The sequence below is a fragment of the Equus asinus genome, chromosome 5, assembly GCF_041296235.1.
Source record: "Equus asinus isolate D_3611 breed Donkey chromosome 5, EquAss-T2T_v2, whole genome shotgun sequence".
In the NCBI taxonomy this organism is placed as follows: Eukaryota; Metazoa; Chordata; class Mammalia; order Perissodactyla; family Equidae; genus Equus; species Equus asinus.
The window spans coordinates 59,638,527-59,657,632 of record NC_091794.1 but is presented as its reverse complement, the minus strand read 5'-3'; the positions used below and the strand labels follow the sequence as shown (position 1 = coordinate 59,657,632).

The 19,106-nt window shown below is 38.8% G+C and overlaps 1 protein-coding gene across 4 annotated transcripts in view; it reads left to right on the top strand.

Annotated features, from left to right (window-relative positions):
- The window catches only part of LEKR1 (leucine, glutamate and lysine rich 1), a 189,814-nt gene that overhangs the window by 135,597 nt on the left and 35,111 nt on the right, over positions 1 to 19,106 (top strand). For 3 of the 4 annotated variants that reach the window (XM_070509607.1, XM_070509608.1, XM_070509610.1), the window contains 2 exons: positions 2,735 to 2,812; positions 3,158 to 3,361. In XM_070509607.1, coding sequence (XP_070365708.1) covers positions 2,735 to 2,812; positions 3,158 to 3,361 — 282 coding nt within the window. The remainder of the gene's footprint in view (positions 1 to 2,734; positions 2,813 to 3,157; positions 3,362 to 19,106) is intronic. The other variant, XM_070509609.1, reaches the window with a different exon arrangement.

Below are 19,106 nucleotides of genomic sequence, written 5' to 3'. Positions count from 1 at the left end.
TTTGTAGAATGTGGAACCTCTTATGCTTTTTTTAAATAAAATTTTTTCATTTTGTATTGTTCTGCTGTTCTCTCTTGATTGGGTTACATATACTCTGAGCCAGAAAACCACATAGGTGGGGATGTGCCCTTCTCAGAGTATCACACCTGGAGGCACATGATCATCTGCCCTCATTGGTGATATTAATTTTGATCACCTGGTTAAGGTATCGCTCAGCTTTTCTGCTGTATTATTACTGAGGGTTTTGTTCCCTTTCAGCTAGTTAACTGCCTGTAAGAGACACTTTACATGCAAATATTCTGCTTCTCATCAAAATTTTCCCCTAGGTATAGGATCAATTCATGACTTTTGCCTTACCCAATCTTTACCACCATGATTGCTAAATGATGATTTTTCCCACTCCAGCCCTCTCTCCTCGTTCATTAGTCAGCCCTCAGCATTCTGTTTTAAGCAAGAGCCTCCCTTCCTCCCATTATTTATTGACTTATTTATTATTGGTATGGACTCATGAACTCTTATGTTTTTCCATGGTTTGTAATTTATTATTGTGCTTAATTATTTTGGTACACAGATTGTCCTAGGCTTAGCCAGTGAGATGCCTTTCAAGCTGGCTCCTGCAGTATTGGGACAAGATTCCATCATCTTCTATAAGCACTTCCTTGCTTTTTTGGCATAACAAGATGTTTCAGGTCTACCTACTCTGTCCCAGCCTTGGACCAGCCATTTCTCTCACTACTCCTGGTTCCTTTGAATGAGAATGGTATGAGAGACCAAGGTCTCGGCTCTCAGGATGCTCATGTGCTACTTGATTTTGGTGATGGTTTCATGGGCTAATTATACATATGTCAAACGTATCAAATTGTGTGCAGTTTATTGTATGTCAATACAGTACTTTAATAAAGCTGTTTTACCAAAAGTGGATAATAAAGGAAGAAACATGTTTTTAAAAGACACTTTTTACAAAGCTAAAAGTAAAATATAGTGTTCAGGGATAAAACTTGGGTAATAAAACTCCAAAGAAAATCAAAGTGATTGCCATAAAATTCATGAGGATGGTTATTTTGTAGAGGAAGGCATTGGTTGTGACTGGGACCGGGGCCATGAAGCTTCTAAGGTAGCTGGTAAGGTTTTATTTTTTGACCTGGATGGTATTACAAGAATTTTCTCTGTATAACAGTTTGTTATATGATTGTTTTATGCAAATTTCTGTAGCTTACAATTTTGTCATATTTTACAATAAAAAAGGTTTAAAAATAAATGAATGTTGTTCATGTTCATGATGCAAATAAATTATTATTTATTAGAAATTAAAGTCATTCTGCAAGTAAGGCAAATCCACTGATAATCTAATATATTTCATTGTACAGCTTATAAGCTATTTTAAAGTACATTCAGATAATGACTTTTTAATGAGCAATCTATACCAACTTAAACTGGAATATTAATCTTCCTTAATATGTTAACTTTTTGAGTATCGTTACAAAACCCAATCATATAAGATGAAGACAAATGTTTATTTCACTTTTAGAATTTTCATTTGGTTCTTTTTATTGGTTTCTATTTCTCTGCTGAGATTTATTATCTTTTCACGAATTAGAGTAGATTTTCTTTTATGTCTTTGAGCAGAAGTATAACTGCTTCTTCAACAATCCTTGTCTGCTTAATTTTAATATCTGGGTCATCTCAGAATCAGTCCCCATTAACTGTCTTTTCTCTCGAGAATAGGTCATGATTTTCTATTGCTTCCTGTGTCAAATAATTTTTATTATATTCTGGACATCGTGAATGTTATGTTGTAGAAATTCTGGATTCTGTTATATTTCTCCAAATGCTGGTGGTGGTGGCAATGGTGGTGGTGTTGCTTTAAGGAGGCAATTAATTTGATTGATTTCAAACTGCAAACTGTCTCTAGGGCAACAGCTCAAATTTCAGTTCAGTTCTTTTATCTGTAACCAGGCTGCATGGAGTCTGGCCTGTGCACATGCAGTTCAGGGGTCAGCCAGCCATGTGGGCAGAGTTTATCTGCAGTATCTGGGGCTCCCTCTCTCTCTGGCTCTCTCCAATTCAGGGTTCACTCTTTGCTTTCCATCAGCCAAGGTTGCCCCAAATACTGTCCTCTCGTTCTTCAGGCCAGAACGACTTGAGCTTTCTACCAGTTTTCTATCAGATTTTTAGTTCCCCTGCGCAGTGCAGACTGAGGCCTGCTCTCAGGTTTAAAATTAATTAAGAACAAACAAACAAAACACCTGACCCCATACTGTCACCTCATTCCAAGTGTCAACTTCCGTCTAGAATCTTCCTGCCTTGGGTCACTTTCCAATGCCATCACATAACGGTTTTTCTTTTCTTTTCTTTCTTTTTTAAATGTTACCCAAGTTTAGGCTTTTTACTTAAGTGCAGATCAGTCTGATAGGAGGTTACTTGGCTATTATAGAAGTGGACTGAATGTTTATTTCTTTAGAGAAATAATAATATGAAGATGCTAAGAAATCTTTTCTATGGATGAATAAAATAATGATATAGAAAAACACATATAGTTGTACTAACAGATTAGGTTATTTTTTGGCAAAGAAAAACCCTTTGGCTACATATAATTTCAAGGAAATCTGCATATATAATCACAAACAGAATATAAAGATAAGAAAAGTAATAAGGGGAAAACATGTTTTACAAAAAGGAAAACAGTTATGCTTTATTTTGGAATAAAATATTTGAACCTCTTGTATCATTTTAGGAATAAATCTAATGAAGCTGATGACAGTCAAAGAGAACTTAGAAAATTGAAGTTTCAATCCGTTATTTCTGAGTCACGGTATACACTGCAAATTTTTCAATTAATATTTTTAGTAATTGAATTTGATACCATATTTTAAATAACATTTTATTTAAAATGTACTTAGCTTTCCTTATTGTATTATTTACATATGCTATAACTAATTTCAGTTTATAATATCTTAAAGCTGTTCATTAATTTTGCTTCTCTCTGGATGGAAAAATTTCAATATCATGGAAGTATTCGTTTTCTCAGCATTCTTAATTTTTTTAAGTTAAGGTTATAGTCTTTGGTTTCAAATGAGATTTTCACATATCTTTGATAGACATAAAAATATAGTATCTAATGCATATTGGTGGGGTTTTTTTCTCTATTCCATTTTAGGCACACCAGATTGCTTAAAGAAAAAGAAGATTCTTTAGTGGCTTGTCAACAAATATACAAAACTTTACAGGAGGAACTGACTTCAAAAGAAAGGCAAGAAGAAGACATGAAAAGAAGAATTAACCTTGCAGAGAGTGAACTAGAGATAACCAAAACTCTTCTGAGTCAGACAAAGGAACAGGTGGCAACACTGAAAAGCGAAAGGTGCAGGCAAGAATGATTTCTTCCAACAATATTTTATGTTTAAATCAATATGCAATATATATTTGAAATATCAAGGTCCTACATATTTTAATAACAGTGAAATCACAGGACTAAAGATATATTTCACTTGAAAGGTTATCGCCTCCCAGCACCTCATGTTACAGGTGATTAAACTGAAGCCCACATTGGCTAAATGACTGGCTTAAAGTTCCAGCGTTAGTGAAACCAGAGATGGGGCTCACGTGCATTTGGCGTTAGATTTTTATTGAAAAGAATCAAAAAGACCGTATGTGGTACTTAGACTCTGAATATCACCTGGATCAATAATTGGTAGATTCTAGCATTTTCCAATGGAAAAACATCTTTTTATATCACTTTTTCCCTTTATTGGCTTCTATTTTTCCTCTGTCTTTGTTATTTAACACCTCTTATTGAAGGTTTACCACCAGCAAAGATTGTCACCAAAGCAATACCTCTGGGATTGAGGTGGTGTCCAGGCTACTCAGAAGCATATTCGTCTAGGCTTCCTGCATATTTTTGCTCCATTAATTTGTCTTTAACTGTATCTATACTTAACATCTCATCCCTGCTTTCTTTCTTTTTGTTTTCATTTGCCTAGTATGTCTTTACTCATTCTTTCTGAGTCCTTTTGTTTTAAATGCATGTCTGATATATAGCATAAATTTGGGGTCTTTCTTTTATTGGTTTTTATCATATGTGGGAGTCTTTAATAGAAGATATTATCCCATTTACATTTATTGGTATAACTATTGTATTCCAGAAGAACACAAGTTCCATAAGGGCAAGAATTTTTGTCGTATATTATTCTCTGTGCACAGAAGGCGCAATGGGCTATTTGTTTTTCATTCTTCTTATATATTTTTTAGTTTATTTTTTATTTCATTCTTTTCATTTTATAAGCATTTGAATGCTCCTAATTTAGAAGATTTATCGTCTTTTTTTAGTTCTTTATAAGGGCAGCTATTTGCTCCCAGAGGAGGAGTCTGGGAGTGGGGCCATGGGAGTGGGTAGCAGGCAGCTTACAGTTAGGTTCACTGTCTCAGGCCTTCTCATCAACACTCTGCCCTGGGCCATATCTGTCTACACGAGGCTAACAGGAAGTCTGTCTAGTTCACAGGGAAACAAGTCTTGTCTCGGGTCCATCCTGGGTGATATATGTTTACTTCTCTTCGGTTGACTAAGATGAACAGCTGTAGGGCTGACTGCCGCCCTCCATTTCTTCCTTGCTCTGCCACACCAATAACCTGCTTCTCACAAAGACCTTGTACTTACATGACCCTTCACTCCATGCCACCACCTCTGACATTTCACAGTGATAACAGTTGCTCAGCTTGCAGCATGTTAGAAGCAGCAATTTTATAAGCAGGAAATTTGCAAGAGCAAGGCTTACTAATAAGAAGCTGAAAGATTGACCATGTGGAAGAAGAGAGGAAAAACTATAAATACAAACAAAAACTTTAAAAGCATTGAAATTTAGCCCAATGTGTAATACAGGCAAATAACCCTACACACGTCAATAACCTTATATTCATAACACGGGCTAATAACTGACGGCCATGCTGATGTCCCTGAGTCAGAAAGATTAAAACCAGCTATCTACTCTCTATAAGAGGTGCAGAATCATATGTGTTAGGGCACTATGAAATAAATAAAAATTTTAAAAGTCTTCTGTTTAGAACTTTGGTTATCTGAGCAATATTCTTATATTCCTATGTTATCTAGAATACCCATTTCCAATGAAGTCAGATTAAGTGGGTTTACTTGTTTATCCAGATGAACACTATCTCTTTCATGGGTATTGAAATGATCCTCCTGTTCAAATGTTTCTGGAACTCTTTTCTGAGGATTGGCTTAAGTGCACATGTTTTAGAATATCCTCAGTATAATGAATGCTTGTCCTTTAGGAATGAATTTGATTTTTACAACAATCTCAGTAGGTTCCAGTGCACATGATGGGAAATCAATCTGGTAAATACCATTTAGGCTCAAAAATAAAGTAAAATGTTTTCTTTTTTTTTTTTTTCTGTGCTTAGTAAATTATCTTGGCTTCAATTTGAAGAAGGCAGTTTTGTGAATGTTTTGAGGATTAATAGCATCTTTAGAATAAATACAGAGCTTTCTTGGGGCATTGCTTTGAAGTAGCATACTCACCTGGATATGGATGTGTTTTAGAAATGCAGTGAGTCTAATCTCACCTTCTGTTCTAAGTGTGGACTGAGAAGGAGAATTTCCAGTTTTCAGAGAATACACAGATCCCTGAACCGCCTCTTCCTCCTCTTCTCCCCTCTTCTCCTCGTGCGTCCTTGCCCGTGTTCCTTCTTTGCTCTCTGTACGTTAGTCCGTCCAAGTGGCATGGTGTTTCTTAGTCCTTTGGCGGCGCTAAATTTACTGACGTGATGTTTCTCACATGATAAAAATAAAAATGTGCTTATGGACCAGTAAGTTATCATATTATCATAGGATTACTCCTAGGCATCAGCACTGTCCTTTTTCTTTGTCCTAGGCCACTTGTCCTCTGTTGTATCCTCAGAGTCTGGCACATGTATCCACTCAATAAATATTTGTTGAGTGAATGAGTGATTTGTTTTGGGTAACAAATTATTTTTTGAGCATTTTCTACATGCCAGGTTCTAGGTACCTGGGGACACAGAGTAGAGAACTAACTAGAATAGTTAAAGACTGTGATGAGGGGTGTGTGGTAGACACTGTAGAAGGGGTGCCTGATTAGGGAAGGGTGGTCATAAAAGTGACTTCCGAGATGAAGCATAAAGGGAGACAAGTAGAAGTCACCGGGCCAAGAGCCAGGGAAGAGCTTTACAAGCAAAGAAGGAGCTTGGTGAGTTCTCAGAAATGGCAGTGACCCGAGGAGCAAGCGTGAGGGAGACGAGTGAGGGCAACTCACACAGAGCCTCACAGGCCTTTAGGGTTTGGGTATTATTTTCAGTGCAATGAAAAGACACCATTGAAAGGATTTAAGCAGAGGAGTGACACTGCAGAAAGACCATTCTGCGGCTGGGTGGAGAAGGGGCAACGGGCAGTGTGGCAAGTCAGGTCATTTACAGTTTTGATATTAATCAAAGGATTTTACATATAGTTAAGCCTAAGAGACAGAGAAAAATGAAAATCTTCAGCTCCTACCACCTGCCAGTTCCTGCTGGGTTATTTAAGCGTCTGTACCAAGTGGATGGCAGCAAAATAGCCAGGGTTTAGTCTATGTTGAGCCCAAGGGGATATGTGAAAGCCGAGTTAAAAAGACATCCTGAAGAATAATGACCTTCCAGAAGCTTTTGACATCACCGTCAAAACCTGCCTTAAAACTTCTGTTACCGAAACTGAAGTGGGTTCCCTCCTGGTGAGTTAAGTCAGACTCTCCACCAGAAGTAGTTGTCTCACAAAGTAAAGTGTATTTGCAGCAAATAGGAGCCCATGAGGGATCACTTCCAGAGTCACGGCTCCCTGGACAAAGGGCAGCAGGGACATTTATTTTGCATGGGGGATGAATATTCAAAAGGAAGAGATGAGTATCCTCTTGTGCAGGCTCAGGTGGAAAACATGCTTCCACACACACTGCAGGCGATGGTAGTAAAGTAACAAGCTCCTCCCGGAGAGATCTTCGCATTAAAAACAAGGCAGAGGTCACAGGTGTGGCTCTTGTGAGGCTGGGTCTGGTTCAGGGTGGCTGGTGATGGCATCTCCTTAACATAACAGAAGGGAACAGGACAATTTGGAAAAACAATCAAAATATCCAAACCCACCCTTGTGTTCCTGGGCTAACTGTTCGGTGACACTGACACTTGTCTTCCCTTGGCCGCAGGGGCAACCTGCTATCCTGCCCCTTCCCTCTCTGTTTCAGTTCTCCACCCCTCCCCCCCACGATGGGCTGGCAGCAGCCATTCTTTAAGGCTCACGCCGGAACCTGGCTTTCCTCACTCTGCTTTGTCTCCCTCCTTAACTGTCTCTCTGTTGGGCAAGTTTGCTCTTGAGCTTTGATTCAGAGCCCCAGTGGGACCTCTACATAGAGGTGTCCCTAAGCAGTTGGAGATGTGAAAGCCCCTCCAAAAGAAGCTGGGCTCAGGAGAAAGTTCTAAAATAGAGACCCTTGATGTCACCCGCAGAGATTCTTGTTCAGTAGGACTGGGCGGTTCCGGGAATTTGATACACAGCAAGATCTCAAACCACCGCCATAGAATGATCCACCAACCAGGCCACCACATGTGCTCACAGTGACAGTGAGAGCTTTGTAAATCCACCGCCCCTGCTCCCTAGCCCTTTCCGACCCAGAGCCCCTGCTGAAGTTGCCATTGGGACCGTTATGAAAAACATGCAATTTAGAAGCTATGTAGTTTCAGAAGAGGAGAAAAAGAACATGTAAAGAGCCAGAACTGGGGGCCAGCCTGGTGGCACAGTGGTTAAGTTCCCAAGCTCTGCTTCAGCAGCCCGGGTTCGCTGGTTCGGATCCCGGGTGTGGACCTATGCACGGCTTCTCAAGCCATGCTGTGGCAGGCGTCCCACATATAAAAGTAGAGGAAGATGGGCACAGGTGTTACCTCAGGGCCAGTCTTCCTCAGCGAAAAGAGGAGGATTGGCAGCAGATGTTAGCTCAGGGCTAATCTTCCTCAAAACAAAACAAAAAAAAAGCCAGAACTGACTGATCCTAGAAAAAAAATAAAACTTCTGAATTTGGAGCAGGAAAAGAGTTAATAACTAAGAAATAATTCATACCTTAGTAGAACTCTATTTAATAATGCATGACTGCCCCACACTCAATGGAGGAAGCTCCATTTGGAGAAGAGACTCCTCCGCAAGGAAGAAAGTAGACCCTTGGGGGGCACAGCTGCTGGGGCGGAGCAGTTCTGGCCTGCTGGGTCACAGACACACCGCGGCTGAGAGAGGGGTCTCCTTTGTGGATGGGGAGGAATGCCCGAGGCACAGGGGACAGCGCCAGAGCAAAGTATGGCTGTTATTTAAATTCTGTGTAAAGGGAGCCCTCCGCTCTCCCGTCTGGGCTGCCAGGTCTTTGTCCAGGGCTGAACTCCCAGAACCACGCGTTTGCAACAGCACTGCAGGCGGACTGTGGATTACCGGGGTTCTGTGCGCTCGTCTGCGGGCCTGAGGCCATTTCCATGAAAGATTATTTCTACGGTAAAATGTGTTTGGAATTCCCCATGACCACCTTACAGATACACCTTATAACGACATATGTGTTTAAGCGTGGAGACTGCCCACATTAACGCTTGGCGAAATTCACACGCGCTATGTAGTTTCACTAATCCTGTCGAAACCCTCAGCTGCTTATACCGCTCTCATACCCTCAGAGCTGTGTTAGCCCCATCTTGGTAAATTCCAAGGAAAAATACAGAAACATAGTTTTAGTGATTTACCTGCCAATAACATGATGAGATCAGTGAAGCGCGTCATGGGACGAAAAGTTTAGTTGTAACCAAAGTTAGGTGCGAGTTGCTTATGTTTGAATTATTCTGTGAAATAAATATTATATGTCTGTAACTGTCTGTGTACGTATTATCTATCTTAAATGAGGTTGATGTAATTGCTCCCTGTCTCCGCAGAAGCACATCTTTTAGGTTATAGAGAAGGGTCTTATTCCCCCTCCCACGCACCCGTAACGAACTGCTTTGTCAATTCCCTGGTCCTCTCCTCCTGCTCTTTTTTTTTTTTTTTTTTTTTTTGCTTGAAAGCTCTAAAGACTCGTCCCAGAAAAATATACACGAAGTCTAGCAAATTATTTCAGGAGGTCCATGGAGTTTCCCGTTTTCTGTATATGACATGACCCCACGCTTAAACACACCTGCTTCCTCGTGCGCGCTCTCTCCCCCTCCCTCCTTTTCTCATCTCTCCCCCGTCTCCCTCTCAAGCTCTCTCACACACAGCCCACGGGTTTCAGTCTTGGGGAGCCCTCTGAGCGCTTCTGTGGACGCTATCTGATCTTGTCTTCACGCTGCCCTGAGCAAGATGCGGGCGCCGTTGTGTGGTGCTCAGTGGAAGGTATGAGGGGCCTGAAAACCGGCCTGGACTCTGCCACTTGCCACTCGCCACAGAGGAAGGGGCTCGTTTCTCTTGCATAAATATGTCATTCCCCCTGCCCCCTCACCGAGCCCTGTGTTCCCAGGTCAGCTCCCACCCAGATGAAGCACTTTTTTTAATTCGCAAACCCAGAGAGAAAGCCATATCAAATTTGCCCAAAGCCATTGGCTCGCAGAGCTGTGGCCCTCACCTGGGAAGCAGGTGTCATTTTCCACATTTTCCACATGAGGAAATAGGTCAAGTGACGCTAAATGTCTTGCTCAGGGTCACATAATTGGCAAAGACAGAAATCAAGCTCCACTGTGTCTAACCTTATAACCCATGTTCCCTCCACTACAGTTTGCACAATTCCCTCAGCGTTTGTCTTGAAGGGCCCAGTTTTGTCAGCTTCTCTCAGTGTGACTTCTCTTTCTCTACCATGTTGTAACACTGAGTCTTCAGGGGACTCCTAGCCCTGCAAAGAGCAGAAAAACCCAGAGTGCCCTCTTTGTGTCCCCATCTCTTCCCTTTCTTAGCCACCCCTCCACTCTTTCCGGATTCTTCTAGTCACTCAATGGATATAAGATGTTGACTTTGTTTTCTACTCTCCGGTGCCTTGGCAAAAGCAGAAGCGGAGCTGTATCTTTAGAATGAAAATAGAGTAAAAACATTTCACAACACACTCTAGAAGAAGAGAAGCTTCGTGTTTAGTTATTTTAATGAGGCTCGTCATATTTTCATGCAGGCTAAAAGCAATGAGAAGTGTAGAATATAAACAGGGATTCAGAAGCAGTGTTTTCAGGGTTCTGTCACCTTGTGGTGATGTGGCTCAGGATATAAAAGCGGACTTTGGGGTTAGGCAAACACGGGTTCAAATCCCAGCGCGACCAGGGTCGAGTTTGGACAACTTACTTGACCACTTACAGGGTCATTTTCCTTGTCTGTAAAAGGGGCATGTTAATAATCGCCATCTTCTTGTGAATGGTAAAGCGTCTGGTATTGTGCCTGGTAGGTCGTAGGTGCTCAGAAAGTATTAGTTCCTTCTCTTTCATTTTTCCTTAGGTTGCTAACCTCTTACAGCATCGTATCTTATTAATTTTTATACCCTGCGCTGGTGATGTGGATATTCGGTAAGTGTCTGTTGAATTCAACATTATCTGCTTTACTCTTAAACTTGTAGATTAGTCTGTGGAGTGATTCCATTTGGATGCTCTCTTGTTCGCTTAAAGCATTATGAAATGGTCTAAGTAATATCATTCTAAAATAACAAACCTTGTTAGGCTTTTTTTCCCAAGACTCAGCTCTTTCTCTGACTTCCTACCCATCTACAGCTGTCAGAACAAGAGGCTTGCCAAACATCTTTTGATATCCCAGACTTACAGCTTTTGTGGAGGCAGGAGTGGTGGCAAAATCTACTCCATCTCTTTGACTGACAGTGTGAAGACACCTGTAAAAGAACGACTCGTGAAACCGACTTTAAAGCTGTCGTTTGGCATTATGGTTTGACATTTGTTCGCAGTTATGGTTTTAACTACAATTAAGGGAATCTAGATTTTTGCATGTATATGAGAAATTAGATTCTCATTTTCTTTTTGGCAGAAGAATTTAAAAGTTAACGTTTTAAAAATAAATACTCTTGATTGCAAGTAGATCCTAATTTGCCTATTATGCCAACTCCAAAACGTTCTCTTTGCAAACTCTCTGGTGAAATTGCAGGGCAGAGCCCCACGGACAGCCACACCTCCCTCGCACGTCAGAAAAGGAGGCAGCAGGCACACAGCAGGGAGCCCGAGGCGGGCACGGGCTTCAACCCGCTTTGCTTCTCATGTGTCAAGGCACTTCAGATAGTCATTTACCACGCAGGATATTTGTTTCTTCCAAAACTTAGGGAACTGCACTGGTGTATTTCCAAGGAATGGCAAGAAAAAAACGTTATACCCGCAGAGACTAAAACAGTGCCCGACACAGAGCAGGGCTCAATAAATACTTGCTGGATGGATGGATGGATGGATGGGAATGAATTTAATCCCAGTCAAACCATTGATCACAGGATTTAAACTCAGAAGCTCCCAAGTGTTTCTCTCAGGCCCAGAGAACTTCTGACATGCCAAAAATCAGAGCTGGGAGTACAATTCAAACTCCTGGATTCTAGTGATAATCTTCTTTATTGGATTCTTAGTAAAATCCAAATTTAGGACCTAAATCCATATTGCTTCCTATAATTCTAAATGAATATCTCTAGACTGGTTCTGAAGAGGCAATTGGATGTCTGTATGATATTCAAAAACGGCTACACATTTTCAGCTTTTTATAACATGGAAAAATATGGACTATACCTCTAACAGTTAATGTTTTATTTTTTGTCATTCCTCTACATTTCTAGCAAAAAAGGCTCACTGAGTCAAAGTTGATGCTTCACAGTTTCTTTCAGCACAAGATTGTTTTTTCTGTATCAACGTCTTCAGACAGTTTTGCATTTCTGAACAATGTGCAGGCTCTTCCGTGGGTGTAATATATAACTGTGGTTTTCATTTTTGGAATCAGGACTGTCTTTTTCACACATATTAATCATCTCTGTATACGTCACTCAATGCCCATTCCATGCTAATCAAGGATAGTAAGCGTTTGTAACATCGAGTATAATGATTCTTTCTGCCTTCTCCCATGAAAGAATCGCATTTAAGAGTTCTTACAGTCAGGAACAGAGACTCAGCAGGAATCGAAGAGATATGAAAGTCCTTCTCATTTCTGTAGCTGTAAATATCAAGCAAATTTACCATCACAGATGCAAGTCCATAATTTTTCTAACTTCACTCAAAACACCTTATACTTCGTGGAAGTATCATAAGGAATGTCATAATTCTTTGCAAATTCAGTGAATAATTATCATTTCATTAACATTGTTTGAACCTTGGCCTCCTATATTTTGGCTTCTATAATCTACTAGACTTTCATAGTTTTTGTTCTAAAAAGATACGTAACAGTGGTGTTTTGCACTGGGTCCATCAGAGGAATGTATATGAAATGGATTCTATTTTTAATGGTATCAAAATTATTACTGTCTCCAAGGAGAATGAAATTTGAGTATCTCAGATTTTCAGTACCTTCCATTTTATAATCAAGGTAACTTCTAACGTATAGGCACACATCTGGAAATGCTCATTGGAATTTAAGACCTTTTTTCAAATAGGAAATTTGGCTTAAGAAATAAAATGGATCACATTGCCAGGACTCTGATGTCTGGCCATGTCTAACAAGCACGTGGCCAGCCACATCCATTTTATGATTCTGGCCTTTTGAAAACCAGGTTAAGTGCTACTTTATTTCCATTGACTGCTGCCCCTTATTTGATCAGGTTTGCTATTATAAGATTCTAATATTATACCTGAAGTTGTGTAACATTACTTGGAGGAAGACCATTGTACTAGTTTCCTATTGCTGCTATAACAAGTTACTGCAAACTTAGTGGCTTAAAACAACACAAAATTTATTATCTCACAGCTCTGGAGGTCAGAAGTACAGATGAATGTTAAGGGACTAAAATCAAGCTGCCAATAGAGTTGGTTCTTTCTGGAGGCTCCAGGGGACAACCCATTCCTTGCCTCTTCCAACCTTCAGAGGCTGCTGGCATTCCTCGGGCCCTGGCAGCATGAATCTAATCTCTGTTTCAGTTGTCACGTCATCACCTGTCCCCATAGTAACTCTCTTGCTTCTCTCTTATAAAGACTGAGGTAATTACTCTAGGGCATATCCAGATGTTGCAGGCAATCTCCCATCTCAAGATCCGTAACTTAATCACATCTGCAAAAATCCCTTTTGCCATATAAGGTAACATATTTATAGACTCAAGATTAGGACATGGATATCTCTGAAGGCAATTATTCAGCCTACCACAATTGCAATAAGTTAAAGATGATTATTATCAACCCTATAGCAACTACTAAAATAAAACTAAACAAAGAGACACAGCTAATAAGTCAATAAAGCAGATAAAGTTGAATCATAAGACATATGCAAAATCCAAAAGAAGGCAGAGAAAGAAGGAAAAGGAAATAAGAGATAAGAGAAGTAGAACACAAATAGCAAGATAATCGATTTAAGCCTAACCACATCAACAATTCAATTAAATGTAAATTTCCAAACATTCCAATTAAAAGGTGGAGATTATCAGATGGTATAAAAAAGTAAGATTCAGCTATGTACTGCCTATAGGAAATGTATTTTAAATGTAACGACACAAATAGGTTAAAAGTAAAAAAATGGAAAAAGATAAACCATGTTGACAGCAATCAAAAGAAAGCCGGAATGTGTCTATTAATATCAGACAAAGTAGATTTTAGAACAAAGAATATTACCAAGAATAAAGAAATTCATTTCGTAAAGAAAAATGGATCAATTCACTAGAAGGACATAACAATCCTAAATGTTTGTGCATTTATAACAGCTTAAAAATACAGGAGACAAAAACTGATAGAACTATAAGAAGAAGTAGCCAAATTCACAATTATTGTTAGAGACTTCAATAGCCCTCTCTCAATAATTGATAAAACAAGTAGATGGAAAAATTAGTAAGGCTGTAGAAGACTTGAACTTCACAACCAATTAACTTAACTTAATTGACATTGATACAACATTGCACCCAACAACAGCAGAATATACATTTTTTTCCCCAAAGGCATACAGGGTGCTCACCAAGACAGACCATATAATTAGGCTATGAAACAAAACCAAAGAAATTTAAAAGGACTCAAATCATGCAAAGTGTGTTCTCTGGTCACAATGTAATTAACTTAGAAATAAATAACAGAAAAGTATCTGGAAAATACCTCCAATATTTGTTAACTCTATAACACAATTCTAAATGAGATACGAGTCAAAGAAAACATCAAAAGGGAAATTACAAAGTATTTTGAACTAAATGGAAATGAAAACATCAAAATTTGTGGGATGTCACTAAAGCAAAACTTCAGGAGGGGGGACAAATTTACAGCAATAAATGTCTGTGTGGACAAAGAAAAAAGGTCTCCCACCTTAAGAAACTGGAAAAAGAAGACAAACGAAACCCAAGATAAGCAGAAGAAAGTAAATAATAAAGATCAGAGCAGAAATAAATGGCATAGAAAACAGAAAAACAATATAGAATATCAACTAAACAAAAATCGGTTTCTTTGAGGAGATCAATAAAATTAATAAACCTCAAGCCAGATTGACCAGGAAAAAAAGAGAGAAGACAGAATTCACCAATATCATAAATGAGAGAATTGACATTACTATACATTCCATAGATATCAATATAATAATAGAGGAATATTATGAATGACTTTATACCATTAATTTTGACAACTGATGAAATGGATAAATTTTTTGAAACGTTATCTACCAAACAAAGTTCACTAAAGGAGACATAGATAACCTGAAAACTTTCCCACAAAGGAAACTTCAGGCCCAGAATTTTCATTGGTGAATTTTACCACGTGTTTAAGGAAGAAATAATATTGATTCTACTTCAACTCCTCCAGAAAATTGTAGAAGAAAGAATAGTTCTTAACTTGTTTTATGAGGCTAGTATTATCTGGACACCAAAAGCTGACAAAAGTATTACAAGAAGACTAACAAACCAACATCACTCATCAGCATGGATGCAAAATTCTAAACAAAATTTTAACAAATTGAATCCAGCAACATATAAAAAGGAAATAAATCATGAATATGTGGCATTTACCTCAGGAGTGCAAAGTTGGTTTAGCATTCAAAAATAAATCAATGTTATTCAATATATTAAACTAAAAAATAAAAACTATATGACTATGTCAACAGAAGCAAAAAGCAGTTAACATCATACTTAATAGTGAAAGAGTAATTCTCCCCTCCTAAGATCAGGATCAAGAACAAAATATTCACTGCCGACAGTTCAATTCAACATTGTGCTGGAGGTTCTAGTCAGTGCAATCAGGCAAGAAAAGGAAATAAGAGGCATCAGAGTGGAAAGGAAGAAATAAAACTCTTTATTCACAGACAACATGCTCACTAATATAGAGAACCCTATGGAATCTACAAAAGAAGTTACTAGAACTAATAAGTGAGTTTAGCAAGATTTCAGAAAAAAAGATCAACATCCAAAAGTCAGGTTAATTTCTATGTATTAGCAAAGAACAATTGAAATTAAAAAGTAATATTTACAAAAAGATTTTCAAACACGTGAAATACTTAGGGATGAATCTGACAAAGGATGTGCAAGACCTGTACACTGAAAACTACAAAACATTGCTGAGAGAAATTAAAGAGGACCTAAATAAATGAAGAGATATACAATGTTCATGGAACAGAAGACTCAACATTGTTAAGATTACAATTTTCCCCCAATTGATTTATAGATTCAATACAATCACAAGCAAAACTCCAGCAGTCTTTTTTGTAGAAATTAACAAGCTAATTTTAAAAGTCGTATAGAAATGCAAAGGACCAAGAATAACCAAAATAACTTTGAAAAAAACTTTGAGTAGTCAAAAAATCACAGTCACTACCTGATTTCAAGATTTATTGTAAAGCTACAAATAATCAAGACAATGTCATATGGGTCTCAAGATAAATAGGTCAATGGAACAGAACAGAGAATCCAAAAATAGGCACACATATATGGTTAATTGATTTTCTACATGAGTGCCAAAGTAGTTTGTTGGAGAACAGATAGTTTTTTGTAACCATTGATGCTGGAACAATTGTATAACCATATGCAGAAATGGGCTTTGATTCATACTGTGAAATGTATATATAAATTAATTTAAAATAGATCATAGATCTAAATATAAAACCTAAAATTATAAAACTTCTAGGAGAAAAATCTTTATGACCTTGGGTTAGGCAAAGATTTTTTAGCTTCAACACCAAAAGTACAATCCATAAAAGTAAAAAAACCTGGTATATTGGACTTCATCAAAATTAAAACTTCCGTTCTTTAAAAGACACTGTTTAGAGAATGAAAAGACAGGCCATAGACTGGGATAATATATTTGCAAAATACATATCTCATAAAAGATTGTTTCCAGAATATATAAAGAACTTTAGAAACTCAGTCATATGACCATAAACACCCTAATAACAAATGAGCAAAAGATTTGAACAGATACTTCACCAAAGAAGATCGACAAATGGCCGATAAGCATGTTAACAAGATGCACAAGATCTTTGGTCATTAGGGAAATGCAAATTAAAACCACAATGAGAAACTACTACACACTTTTAGAATGTCTAAAATTAAAAAGCCTGACATACCAAGCGTTGGTGAAGATGTGGAGAAACTGGAACTCTCATACTCTGCTGGTTGGAATGGAAAACACTACGACTTCTTTGGAAAACAGTTTGGAAGTTTCTTAAAAAGTTAAACATACCCTTACCTTGTTACCCCTCCGTTTCACTCATAGGTATTTACCCAAGAGAAGTGAATGGGACTATCCATACAAAAACTTGTACACAGATATTGGAGCAGCTTTATCTGTAATAGCCAAAACCTGTGAAAGAACCTCAATGTCCACCAACAGTTGAATGGATAAACAAATGTGGATAAAGGGATAAACAAATAAAATACTACTCAGTGAATAAAATGAGTGAACTATTGACAGATAGTACAATGTGGATGAATCTAAAAGGAATTATGCTGATTGAAAGATGCCAGACATGAAAAAAGAGTATACTGTATGACATATAGAGAATTTTATATAGAAGTCTGAAAATGCAAACTAATCTATAGTGACAGAAAGCAAACCATTAATTGCCTGGGGCTGAGCGGGTAGGAGGGAAGGATACAAAGAAGGATGAGGAAACTTTGGGGGATGTTAGATGCATTGACTATTCTGATTGCAGTGATGGTTTCACAGGTTTATACATATGTCAAAACTCATCCAAGTACATACTTTAAACATGCAGTTTATTGTTTGTCAAATTATATCCTACCAAATCTGCTTTTTAAAAAAATCTTCTTGAAACCGTCTCCCCTTCCAAAACCTTCTATGGATGGGAAAGAAGCTTAGGAAACTGTTTGTCTCCCAACAGGGCAAAATCTCTAATGCCCTCTTCTGATGTGGCCAAGCTGGACAACGGAAAAGAAAGTACATCTCAGAGAGGAAAGCTAGGAGCTCTGGAGAAAACTGGTCTGAGAAACTGCTCCCAGGTGAAAGAACCACAGTCTAAGGAAAGAGCGTTCCCCATCGCCAGGGTGGGGTCCTTCCAGTGGCTTCCAGCGGGGTTGCAGAGTTGTGACGGACTCTGCCTGGTGCCAGGCAACTTACTGTGCACCTCCCAGGGAGACGACGATATTCTCCACGCCTGACTGACATCAATCTTGGCCATTTGATTTGTTCTTGCCACTGAAATGTGAGTGAAGGGATGCGCATCAATTCTGAGCAGATTTAACAGAGCCCATGCTTTGGTGATTGTTCTTTTCCACCTGCCACGAAAACAGCATTTCCAGGTAAGAGTTGTTCCTCGGGCTATCCCCTGGGAAAAAAAGAAAAACATGTGGAACAGAGCAGTAGATGACACATAACATGGGCAAAAACTAAACTGTGATATCATCTGAGATTACAGACATGTTAAATTTAAGATGTCTCTGAAATATAAAAATGGAACAGCCAGGTGGATGGTTGGGTACTTGAGTCAGACACTCAGAGAACAGATCTGAGCTGGAGATAACATTTGGGGGCTGTCAGCATCTAGATTGCATTTTAACCATAGGAGTAGAAAGGATCACCTAGAGAAAGAGAAAAAAAAAAGAGATGCCAGAACAGAGTGCTGAGAAACACGAACATTTGATTGATACGTAGAGGAAGATGAATCTGCAAAGGAGACAGGAAAGGCCAAATATTTGGAGGAAAGTCACAAATGAGGTTATTAATATAACCCCACGTTTGCTGTCCTCATTCTTTGTTCCTTCTGCCTCACCTCCTCTTCTCCAGCCTACGGACTGCTGAGCAAGCATCAGAACCTGCTGGGTCTACCTCACACTTTAAAAGATAAATCTTCCTTTTATATTGCTGGGTTTTAAGCACCATTTGGACAGGAGCTCTGCCTTCCTAATTCACCTTTGTGTCTCCAGGGCTCAGTGACACACCTTGTCTGTAGTGTGCATAGTGGGCAATGAGCCCCACCTCTCAGGAGAGACTTACTACTCCCCTGCCCGTTCCTTCACCTTGGTCTTTCGCTTTAATTCTCTTTCTACCACAGACCTATTCTATTCTGTGCTTAGGCTGTATCATTCACGGTTTTTATAAGTATTGAGTAGACATACAGGGGTAAAGTATAAAGTACAATGCAATGAACATCTGTGTGTCAACCACTCAGTTTAGAAAAAGAAGCTTACCATTAGCTTTGAAGTCCCTTTGTGCTTCTCCCCAACTCCACTGCATTGCCTCCTTCCCTAAGGGAACGGACAGCCCGCCTTTTGTGCTTCTCAGCAGAGTAGGAATAGAAGGAAACTTCCATAGATGATAAAGAGCATCTATGAAACCTACAGATAACATCTGTTGTTCCTTTGCTTCTCTCTATAATTTTACCAAGTACGTTTGTATTCCTAAAAAATATATTAGATTTTGCATATATTTTATCTTCATAGAAATAAAATTATAGTATATGTACTGCTCTGTGATTTGTTCTTCGTGCTCAAGATCATGTCCCTGGGATTTGTCCACGATGTTACATGGAGCTGAGA